We start from the raw sequence: 12,701 nt of genomic DNA, 5'->3' as shown, positions 1-12,701 counted from the left end.
GTGGTGTAGGTTGCAGACGCGGCTCGGATCCCGCGTTGCTGTGGCTCTGGCGTAGGCCAGTGGCTACAGCTCCGATTAGACCCCTAGCCTGGGAACCTCCATATGCCGAGGGAGCGGCCCAAGAAATAGCAACAACAACAACAACAACAAAAAACAAACAAACAAAAAAAAAAACAAGCGATTTAAAAAAACACTTAAAAAAAAAGTACACTAAGTACACTCTAAGAACTTAACTCTTACTTTAAAAAAAAAAAACATTTTAAAAGGGAACATTTTACTTAACTAGGCTTCAGAAGAGGTGCGGGGGGGTTGCTGGCAGAATAGTAGAATAGTTTTATAAACACTTAATTTAAAAAGAGATTTTTTTTTCTTTTTTTTGGAATTCCCACTGTGGCACAACGGGATCTGCGGCATCTTGAGAGTGCTGGGAGGCAGGTTCATCCCTGGCCCAGCACAGTGGGTTAAGGATCTGGTGTTGCCATAGCTATGGCTTAAGTCCTAACCATGGCTCAGCTCAGATCTGGCCCAAGAACTCCATATACCAGGAGGGGGTCAAAAAAGTGGTGTTAACATAGCTATGGCTTAAGTCCCAAACATGGCTTGGCTCAGTTCTGGCCCAAGAACTCCATATACCAGGAGGGGGTCAAAAAAGAAAAAAAAATTTTTTTTTAATTTTTTAAATAAAATAAAATAAATTAAAAAGTGGTATTTTTAAAAATGTCTGAAAATAAAACTTAAAAATCTTAAAATCCAAAAATGTTTAAAAGATTATGCATGAGGAGTTCCCGTCGTGGTGCCGTGATTAACGAATCCAACTAGGAACCATGAGGTTGCGGGTTCGGTCCCTGCCCTTGCTCAGTGGGTTAAAGATCCGGCGTTGCCGTGAGCTGTGGTGTAGGTTGCAGACGCGGCTCGGATCCCGCGTTGCTGTGGCTCTGGCGTAGGCCGGCGGCTACAGCTCTGATTGGACCCCTAGCCTGGGAACCTCCATATGCCACACGGGAGTGGCCCTAGAAATAGCAAAAAGACAAAAAAAAAAAAAAAGATTATGCATGAAAATATTGATGGCAATACTATAAAAGTTTTCTGAATGCTCTGCACTAATAAACATTTTTTGATAATGAAATAATCACTTCATAAAAAATAATGTAAACAATTTACACAAATTCCAAACAGGTTTGAGTAGCATGAACATTCACATTTGGTTTGAGTCAATATAAATAGCAAAATGGCATCTAAATGGGCCTGTCAAATTAACCTTATTTATATTATAGTACTACTGAGTATTATATAGTTATATATCTAATCAGACTATTGAGTAGTAACTTTTGTTTAAAGGTCAAGATATAGAAAGTTACACAAAACTTAACAAAAACATACTTCACTATAAGCTTTACTGCCAAAAAATTAGTGGTATGATTTAAAAAAAAAAAACTGAAAAGTTTATACCTCTTATTTCCTATTTTTAAAAAATTCAATATTTTTAGTTTTGATTTTCAGGACTAAGTTTTTCTTTTACCATAAACCAAACCAAACATTTTTACCAGAAACTTATTTCCAGGACTATTTTTTACCATAAATGAAGAAATGAAAAACTGGTGAGTGTTGCTTATATCATTAACCAGTGACATTTCATTATTTAGGACCCCTATAGTTACCCAAATTTGACTTGTCAAAATACCAATTCCTAAAGTCCTCTTAGCTATATGTGTATTAGAATTTCTGTCATTTACTTCCTCAAACTTGTTAAGTTCAGAACTGATAAGCAGCATTTCTTGTTTTCCAGCAGAGATAAGTAAATCCAGTCATTCTTAAGACATCATATACAAAACCCACCCCTCCTTTCTGTATTTCAAGTATCTGTGAAAGTTTACAAAGTAACATATATTATTATCAAATATGCAAAGAGAACAAATGTGATATATAAAATTTTTACACAGTATTAACATTCCTTTAAATATTACTAAGTCAGATCAATAGGTGACAGATACCCACAAAAACCTTAAGCAAGCTTAAAAACAAAAAAGGATTTTAATCTCACAAAAACTGATTAAAAATTCCCCCAAGACAGGAGTTCCCATCGTGGCTCAGTGGTTAACGAACCTGACTAGGAACCATGAGGTTGCGGGTTCAACCCCTGCCCTCGCTCAATGGGTTAAGGATCTGGCATTGCCCTGAGCTGTGGTGTAGGTGGCAGATGTGGATTGGATCTGGCATTGCTGTGGCTGTGGCATAGGCTGACCTGATTAGACCTTTAGCCTGGGAACCTCCATATGCTGCGGGTGTGGCCCTAGAAAAGACAAAAAAAGACCAAAAAAAAAAAGAATTCATCCAAAACAAATTATCATGCATATGTGATTAATGTCTCCTCCCAAAATAAACCCTAAAAAACAACATACAAACTCTATATTCAAGTTGGAAAATTTACACTATTAACTCTGAAAAAACACTAGAAATTAGTTTTAAGCATATTTCAAACCAGATTTTTAAAAAAATACCAATGAATATTTGTCATAAAATTTTACAGAACTTAAATCTTATGATAACCCTACTGGACAGATGAGTAAAGGACCAATATGAAACACACAGTTAAGACTTAAGAAAACAGTAACTCAAATATATAAACAATGTGTAATATCAATCCATGACTTTTATGTGATAAATATCTAAATTTCTCCACTTTCAAATCACATTAGGACAGACAGTCATTTCATGTTACTTGTTCTGACTAGCTTAACATTCTCCTCCTTTCCCAAAATGTTTTTTTTTAATTGTTATTTCCCCAAAACAGTTTTTTTTTTCTATTATACAGCATGGTGACCCAATTACACATACATGTACACATTCTATTTTCTCACATTATCATGCTGCACCATAAGTGACTAGACATAGTTCCCAGTGCTACATAGCAGGATCTCATTGCTAATCTCAAAATGTTTTAAAAAATAATTAAGAGGATGTGCTTTGAAATTAGACCAATACACCCTGCCTTCTCCACATCCTGTCTCTGACCTTGGGTGAGTAACAATCTAACTTAATTTCTGAACGTGAAGAATGGGAGCAATGATATTTCACCCCAGAATGTTGGTGGGATTAAATGCTCAATAAAATGTCTAGCATTGGAAGCACTTCCTAAGTACTAATAATCAGCAAAATACCAGCTAAAAAGGAATGTTTAAGTTTACAAAAAAAAAAAAAAGGAAGTTGCTATAAAAGACAATTTCACTAGCCTTCTAAGCAAAGTAAAAACATAACAGAGTTTCTCAGCGGTTCTGTGGGCTAAGGATCTGGTGTTAACACTTCAGCAGCTCAGGTTGCTGCTGTTTGCTGCTGTGGTGCAAGTTTGATCCCTGGCCTAGGAACTTCTACAAGACTACGGGGAGGCAAAAAAAAAAAAAAGAGAGAGAGAGAGAGAAAATGTAGAGAAGTTAGAGACAACTGCAAGAACCTATGAGAATAACAGAATCATGAAACAAATCTGAATTATTTTAATGTTTCTAAGCATCCACCAAAAATAAATGCATACATACAAGAATTCTTATAATCAGAGAAGTGTTAAATACAAATAACCAAAATACATTATCTGGCCAGGACTAAGAGCGAGTGACTGTTTCACTCATCTTTTTATTCCCAAGCACCATGGTATTTACTATCAAAAAAAATTTCACATTTTAGTAGACTCATTAAGTTCAAACCTGTGTTATTCAATGGTCAACTGCATTTCTAAAAAGAAAGACCTCCAAAAAAATAAAAATAAAAATAAAAAGAAGACCTCATTCACCTCAACTACTCCATATTAAAACACTACTGAATCAGTTAGTAGACACATAAAAGGCTCCCAATTTTCTGCTTGTTACTAAGAGTGTTATATTTTTTTAATAGAATTAAGTAAGTGATGTGGTCTCTGGCACCCACAAGCTCAGAGCAAGTAAGGTCATTACACACAAAAGAAAGAATAACAAAGGAAATTTTTATTTAGGCTTTAAAGTGTGAGGTTCTAGTCATAAGTTCAGTTGGGTTGTACACAATATAAAGAATATAAGAAATTTAGGATTTTTTTTTTTTTTTTTGCCTTTTAAGGGCCACACCTGTGGCATATGGAGGTTTCAAAGTTAGCAGTCAAATCAGAGCTGCAGCTGCAGGCCTATGCCACAGCCACAGCACCAGATCCAAGTCGTGTCTGTGATCTACACCACAGTTCACAGCAATGCTGAATCCTTAACCCACTGAGTGAGGCCAGGAATAGATCCCGTGTCCTCATGGATTACCAGTTAGGTTCGTTACCACTGAGCCAAGACAGGAACTCCAGAAACTCAGGAAATTTTTATGGGAAAGAGGTTACTATGAAATTTAAAATATAGCCTTTACATTGCCATTTGACATTCATGCTGAAAATTCTGAACTCTCAACAGATTTATTTCCCATCATTTAAGGAAATTTTTTAACTGCTTCATAAAATATGTTTGATAAGAATGGTCTAATTAGCAGTTAAGTATAAATTGAGTCTTAATCTTAAATAGTTTGCATACCTGTACATGTGCACACACATACACACACTCCAAAACAGCAAGGCAAAATACTCATCAGGGTACATTCTGCTGCAGCAGAGCACAAGTTTTAAAGTCTAAATTAAAAAAATTTTGATAGTAAAACACATTTCCAACTAATTAAAAGTCTAACAAAGAATGAGAAAAAAACATGCAGAAAAATATTCATTTGCAAGACTAACTTTATGTTTCCTAAAAATACACCCTACATTAGCAAAGACTAGATGGGTCCCAATTTTACAAATGTAAGAATTCCTATACTTATAACCCAAAACAAACAATGTAGCACCTGATAACTACAATAAACATGATAAAGACATATTCTGGGAATACACTCTGATAGTTATTAAAGTCAGTCTAAATGTTAGGTAAAGTTCTGGTCTCCTCAGCACTGGGGCACTGATAAACACTAAGAAGGTTAGGACAGTTTTAATATTTCAGGTAAAGGATCTTGAAGACATACGTTCAAATGAAGGTGTGCGTCACTCTAAAGCCTCATTGCCAGGAGTAGAGAAAAAAATATCTTTGCTACTGCATATACTCATTACGTCACTGGTCAAACTAAGAGATGAACAAATTCCATTTGCCTTCCAGGGCAGGAATCTATATCGTGATCTTCCTTATACTCCTCCTACTCCATCTTAACATTTCTGACATTAGAATACATTCTCTTAAGGTACTCCATTCCCTTTCTTATTTGGATTTCTAATGATTCATGTTAAGTTTTATTCCTATCATATTAAGTCTTAAGCCTGTCATGCCACTCTTGGCCATCCCAACACACTGATTAACAATCGTCAACAACTGCAGGGAGGGAGACATAAAGAGCATTTACATCAGAATCTCTAGGGGCTATGTCAAATTTTTAAAAATCCAAATGATTCTAATAGTATGTCCAACCCCTAACTCCACTACAAACTACTAGAGGTACCAAAACCTATATTTGTCCTAATTCTCCTAGCGCCTAGCATTAGTCACATTCCTCACATTAAGGCAAATACTTCTTGATTTATCTCTCATCCAAAGCTCCTTGCCTTGAAACTGTGACCTTGTGATAGAAACTTTCTTTTAACGTTGGTGGTAACTGTTACCATTACCATACTTAAAGTATTTTTCTCCTAGAAACTGCTAGTGATTAGATGCCACACAGTCACTCTCTGAGACTTACCTGGACACTGAATCATCAAAAAGAACCTGAGCTATGTGACACTAAAATAGATTGGCATTCAGGATCCCATGTTAGTCATCTCTGTTTTGCAAATTAGTTGAGAAACAGAATGTGACTACGATGGCAAGTTTAACAGAGTATATAAAATTTTAAAGATGAAAAATCCAAGTCTACTGAAACCTCTAAGAAAGGACTGATGTGGTATAAAGAGGTTCTAAGAAAGAGTTCATAACACTGCCATTATCTGACACTAGATCAACATTTTAGGCTAGATATCAATTTAGAATAGCGAATTTTTTAAAAAAGAGTTTCCTATCAGAGTAAAAGCTCCTTCAAGTACAAACATCTAGTAAGTATGCTTTCAGTTGAATGAAGTCAATAAGAGAAGAGAATATCCATGCAACAGAGATCTTCAGAAATAAACAAACAAAAAAGAGGGAGTATCTAATTTAGTCCAAAGGAAACATTTAGGAGCCCCTAACTCACCTGGGGCTAAAACCAAGGTTATAACTAAAATAGGAAAGTGGAGGACAATCTTGGGTCAGAGAAGCCCTAGTAAGTTTATGAAGGGAATTCCGCTCCCTTAATCATAGTAATAATGACTCTGTGAACTAGCCTGAACATCTGCCTAACATAAACCTAAAAGAAAGCTGTGGGCAGTATGGTGTGGGGGAGTGTGAGGGAGGACTGAAAAGAGTAGGCACAGTCCATCAAAAAACAAAACAAACAAAAAAACAAACCTAAGAAAGCTCTTTCTAATAATTAGCCTAATACCACTTCGGTGAAACCAAGGGATGAGCAATTAGTAGTACTTTAGTTTCTTATGCCTTACCTGCCCATTTATTATTATATTGGTAGTTATGTCTATTTAACACTATTAAGGATTGTGTGCTTGTTTCTGAAGCAGAAGGGTATGCTGAAACTTTGTAATCTGCTTTGCAATGGGTCTAAAGAGGAGGAACAGGTGAAAAAGAAACAACAGCAAGGAAAAAGCAGATGTGTCAAATCCCTGAGACCAAATAAACAGTGGGAGTGCTAGACTGTGAACAGGGAACATCCTCAAGCACTGAGATAGGGGATCTCCTTTCACGCCATTATCTAAGATCACTTACAACACACATACAGATAGAGCTACATAAAGTAGTACCAAGCAGAAAATACATGAAGGCCTACCTCTTAGGAACTCAGCATCTTGCCGATATTACTGCTTGGCTCGTCTTAAACTTTTAATTCCAATAACCAAGCTCACTTTTGTTTCTGGGAACAAATACCTATCTTGTTTCTTTCCTAAGGAATCTGGACCCTGTCTGGTTTTTGTTTTCCCAGCTGCTAGGTCTTCAAGGCCTACTGATAAAATCCATTTCCTCCCTTTCCAAGATGCCAGTCTGAACTTCCACCTGGGGCTTGTGACCTACTACCATCCCATCCCCACACTATACTGGCCATCCCCACCTATGTCTACACACTGTCTTTTGCTATCCTCCACCCCCATGCTGAGAGACTAACCATAGACACATATGGACCTCCATCCAGATTTCCCAGGCCAGTGTTCTGGCCTCTCCATCTAAAAAGACCTAATCCTGCTTGAGGTAAACCTACCTAATAGAGTGGATATCAAAATCCACAACTAATCAATTCACAGATCCATCATAATGATCACCAACTGACTTAAATTTCAGTCATCTTAGGTTTTATTCCTCCTTTCTTTCCTGAACACAATACTGAAAACTCTCATGTCTTTCACAACTTGCACCAGTCTATCTAGAAACTGCTACTGCAGCTGTCCTGCTCTCAACCAAGAATCATTACACCTCTTTCTCTTTCTTCAAGCTCTTGACATACCACTCACTTAAATACATTAGAAAATAATATCAGACAAAATAAATTTAATAGGGGAGGATATTCCATGACACAGAGAGGAGAAAAAAAAGTCAAAGATTGGATAACATAAATAAAAATGTGAAGGTATTTTCAATTGGCAATATGGAATGAACCAAAAGCACTACACTTTTATAACTTAACTTAAATGCCTTAAAATTTTAATCACCTCATTAAGTTAATAAGACATCATTTTACTTTGCTGACCTCTCATTTAGAGAGATATATGGCAAATTTCAGGCTAGTTTCTATACAAAAATACAAAATTTCATAAATGTGAATTTTCACCCTAAAGGTGATTTTATGGAGTTGTCCAAAATTTGAAACTTAGAAAAACTTAGAAAAATCTGATCTCAAGTACTTACTAATTAAAGAATACAATTGATTATTAAATTTGCTAGTGATCAAACTTTAAAGCAAAAAAGTCTCCTAATATTCCTCTTTCATGCTCTGAATTAGTTTAATTGAAATAAATCCTGAAACTGAAAGGTGACCCACTAGCAGGTAATTTCCACTTGCAACTACTTACCCATATGAATCAAGATTTTCTCTAGTGAAACAAAGTAAAATCAATAAATCACTGTATTATAGTACACATATTATCTCTGAACCAAATGCATATTTCTGACCATTAACTGCCACATAATTTAAACATATTGACTTTATAAGTGAGCTTGTAAAAAAAAAAAAAAAACTTGAACTTAAAAAGTTCATAACTTTATCTAAAGTTAAGAGGGAGTTCCCATCGTGGCTCAGTGGTTAACGAATCCGACAGGAACCATGAGGTTGTGGGTTCGATCCCTGGCCTTGTTCAGTGGGTTAAGGATCCAGCGTTGCTGTGAGCTGTGGTGTAGGTCAAAGACTCTGCTCGGATCCCATGTTGCTGTGGCTCTGGCGTCGGCCGGCAGCTACGGCTCCGACTAGACCCCTAGCCTGGGAACCTCCATATGCTGCGGCAGCGGCCCAAGAAATGGCAAAAAGACAAATAAATAAATAAAGTTAAAGAGAAATTCAGTCCTTAAAGTCCACTTACTTTTTCAAAAAAATCAAAAATGTGTGTGTGTGTATATATATATATATATATATACACACACAAAATATAGTAACACTTTGTGCCACTTGCTTTCTGTCTCATTCCATTCCAAAATGTAGATCTGTACTTTTGGAATAAGAAATATAAGTATTGCCTTTCTCTCTCTCTTAACCTCTCCCCAAATTCTTTCACAAAGAATGCCTCAAATTTCCTTATGATAAGCATTCTTTCATTTTTAACAAATGCAGATACTGAAAACAGTGCTTCGGTTTAAGATAAAATTCAAGTAAATCTCTACTAGCACTCATCCCACTTAGGTTTTTCCTGAACTACTAAACTTACTACCAAAAATGGACTTTCTCACCATAGAACGCAAATGTTGAAATTATCTTCCTATGTAATTTTAAGATTACATAAAATTCAATTTATGCATCAGTATAAAATCATCTCATCCCGATGGACCCTGAAATACAATATCATGCTTCGCATAAAGGTCAAACAATGAGAACTGCTTTCTTCAAGTTGGTGCAATAGGGAAATTTAACTGCAAATGAAAACAAGAGCAACCAGCACTGGCACTGGTCTGAGCACTTTACAAGTATTAGCTCATACAGACCTCTTAACAACCTAAGTGGTTGATAGTTTTATCCCAGTTACAGATTAAGAAACTGAAGCTCAGTCACAACAGCTAATAGGTAAAGAGACAGGATTTGACCTTAAATTGTCCCAGCCCAGAGCCCAGGCTCCAAACTCTCTAGCTGTACCACCCAAATGTAAAAACCATCATTTAATAGGTATCTACATTATTTAAAATGAAGAAATTAAAGATTTTTCATTTCATGACAAGCCAGATAAAAATATCATGTAAATATTTTAAGCTATCATTTTTTTTTGGCCATACCCACAGCATACAGAAGTTACCAGGACAGGCGTAGTCGAACCTGAGCCACAACAGTGACAACACCAAGTCCTTAACTACTAGACTACTGAGGAACTCCTAAACTATCATCTTAAATCATAAGAAATAAAGACTTCTGACAGCAAAACCAGATTTATATTTTTAAAAATCCCTTTAAATAATTTTGATAATTTAATTATGAATACACAACCAATAAATTTAAAGTATACATGCATATGAATATATCTGGGAGTTCCTGTTGTGGCTCAGCAGTAACGAATCCAACTACTATCCATGAGGTATGCGGGTTCAATATTTGTCCTCACTCATTGGGTTAAAAATCTGGTGTTGTTGGAGTTCCCATTGTGGCGCAGCAGACGCGAATCTGACTAGTATCCATTAGGACTTGGGTTAGATCCCTGGCCTTGCTCAGTGGGTTAAGGATTGGCTGCTGCTAGAGCTGTGGCGTAGGCCGGCAGCTGTAGCTCCAATTTGACCCCGAGCCTGGGGATTTTCATATGCTGCAGGTGCAGCCCTTAAAAAAAAGAGAAAAAGAAAAAAAGAAAATATATGACAAATACCTTTCAAAAATTAACTACAAATGCCCCCAAGTAATCAACCTTTAAAACACATTCTGGGTAGTCAAGTTGAGGGTATGCAAATATCACTCTACCAAGATAATCTGGCAACTCACCTAACCAGAATACAGCAGAGTCACAAAGAAAAGGCCTCCGGACAATCAAAACAGATACTCCAGATAGTATTGATACTCACTTTTCTCAAAATAGGATCTCACATTAAATAAGGGTCTACTTATTTCTTCCCTTATGTGGAATTACAAATTTGGTTTCCACACTTTTGAAGAAAACCTGACCACCGGAGGGTGAGGGGGGACACTGATCACAGTGACAAGCACATTCAATAGCAAAGCAGAAAAATACTTATTTAAATAACTTCAAAATGCAAACAAATGTGCTCAACAGTCCTACAGACAATGCAACATATCCTTAGGCGTCACAGTCACTGACAGTCAGAAACGATGATCCCAGGTCATCAGAAGATTTAATTACATCTGCATCCTATTTAAAACAGAAAAGAACTACACATTTAATTTTTGTATGATTTTCATTCAAAGTGGTTTTATAATTTGATGCTGAAAGGATAAATCCTCAAATACCCAGTAAGTTCAACTAATGAATTAGAAACTCACTGGAAAGTTCCAAAGAGCCAAGTTTACTACTTCTAAGTTTAAGAGCACTCTGTGTACAAAAGTTACCTGAAAGCGAGAGAGAGACAGGAGATCATAAAAGTAGAAAGTCTTAAGAAAACACAGAAGAGCTAGGCAACTGTCTATAAACACTATGTTTAAAGCATTTCCCACAAAACAATGTGTGGGCAGTAGGTGCCACATCAGCAGCACTCTGCATCTGTCCGGCTTCTAAATCATGTGTTAGTTTCTTGAATTATTAATTTCAGTTATTAGTTTGCTGAGATGAAGCAGTACCAACTCTCCTTAACTGCAAAAAGCGGTAGCGTCCTGATTACTCCACAAAACCAGCAGTGGGATTACTCGTACAGAAGAACATGCTTATGCCTTATGGCGGCACTTTGCTGATTTTTTTAAAAGTTCTCTTTTAAACCGCTTTTCATTTTTAAAGGATTGAGGGAGATAGTGCCCAGCCCACACCGAACTTTGTTATCAAAAGAATTGTTACACTACTCAACAAAAACTCCCTTTCAAACCAGGCTACAACACATTCATTCTCTAGCTCCAAAGAAAAATTTAAAGCACATAGTAAATAACATATAAGGCCTTGTACTTTTCTCCTCTTCTAGCGAGGAAGTCTAATTCCAAACAGGAAACTGCTTCTCAAAAGGTTCAACGCAGAAATCCTACCAAATCCCAACCCAGTTCTCAGGAAGACATTTAAGTGCCAACACACTTGCCTAGGTAGAAACGGGGTAAACACAAGCTTCCCTGCTCTTGGGGCACCCCCCCACCCCTGGAAGTTTCAGTAGTGGGAAATACTGCCTTTTCTAGCAAATAAACAAACAAACACAATGCTTTAAAAGTCCAATCTATGCTGAGGCTCGCTAAGGAAATTGGAAGTGCTACTCGGTTAAGTTTTTCGATAGCCCTCCCCCATCAGGATCCGGGAAGAAAGAAGGGGCTGGGGAAGGGAGGGAAGGTCGGGGCTGAGCTGGGTGGGGGGCTAGGTGATCGGGCGCCCCCTTCACCTTTCCCGGTACCAGGAAGAGAGGTGGGGAGGAAAGCACGAGAAGGAGCACCCGCACCCTGGAGCCCCGAGACTAATTTCTCCGCGAGAAGAGCCAGGTGGAAGGCAGGGTGAGGAGGGGCGGCGGGGAGGGAGCTGTGTGGCCGCGCAGGGGCCGATTTCCCCTCCCCAACCCGCTGAGCCCGAGAAGGAGAACCGCCTCCCCGAATCGGGGTCCGGCCCGGCAGCGGAGAGCGCCCGCGAGTCCCTTACCCATGCTGGGGGCTCCCGCGGGGAGCAGCCCGACGCCCGCTGCTCCTCCTCCGGCTGCTCTCGCGGCTGCTCCAGCGGCAGGAGGCGGGCCCTCCGCTCCGCTCCGGGCCCGCAGAGTTCAGGCGGGGCAAGGAGGCGCCTCCATCCGCCTGCGGCGCTCCCCGGCCAGTCCCGTCAGCACGGCCCGCGAGGAACAGGCGGCGGCGACTCCTCACTCACGGCAGCTGGAGGGACCTCCCCCGCCCGCGCAACCGGCGGCTTTCCCACCCCGGTCGCTCCTGCAGTGGGGCGGGACCTGCCTGTTCGTTGCGGCCGCCGGCTCCAACCCAGAGCGCCCGCCCAACCTCAGAGCCCGCCCCTCGCGCTCCCTCAGCGCCCGGCGTCCCCAGTCGCGACGCCAAAGACTGAGGTGGAGACCGGGACAGAGGCAAGGAAGGTGCTGGGAGCTGGGACGGAGAGGAGGAAAATCTCGCGAGAATCCCCCGTTCTCCCTGCCCCGCCCCCGCCGCGTTCCGGCTCACCGCCTGGCCCCCGGCTGCTGCCAGGTGCGGTGACGTCACAGCCGGGGGTCGCCCGCCTCCCCGGTCCAGGTGCGCGGAGCGGCTGAGGAAACCCTGAGGCACAGCTGCGGCCCGAACTCCGCCCCGAAGTTCGCAGCTGCTGGGACCCGCGCCTTCTGTGTGGTTTG

At 39.5% G+C, this 12,701-nt stretch overlaps 1 protein-coding gene across 2 annotated transcripts in view; it reads right to left on the bottom strand.

Annotated features, from left to right (window-relative positions):
• Positions 1–12,447, bottom strand: part of CD2AP (CD2 associated protein) — a 113,343-nt gene extending 100,896 nt beyond the window's left edge. Inside the window, exon 1 of one of the 2 annotated variants that reach the window (XM_047795340.1) lies at positions 12,014–12,447. In XM_047795340.1, coding sequence (XP_047651296.1) covers positions 12,014–12,017 — 4 coding nt within the window. In that variant the 5' untranslated portion in view covers positions 12,018–12,447. The remainder of the gene's footprint in view (positions 1–12,013) is intronic. The other variant, XM_047795339.1, reaches the window with a different exon arrangement.
• Between the last annotated feature and the right edge of the window lie 254 nt (positions 12,448–12,701).

The sequence above is a fragment of the Phacochoerus africanus genome, chromosome 9 (assembly GCF_016906955.1).
Source record: "Phacochoerus africanus isolate WHEZ1 chromosome 9, ROS_Pafr_v1, whole genome shotgun sequence".
Classification (NCBI taxonomy): Eukaryota; Metazoa; Chordata; class Mammalia; order Artiodactyla; family Suidae; genus Phacochoerus; species Phacochoerus africanus.
Note: the sequence above shows the minus strand (reverse complement) of the source record. Positions and strands in the feature narration are given on the sequence as shown.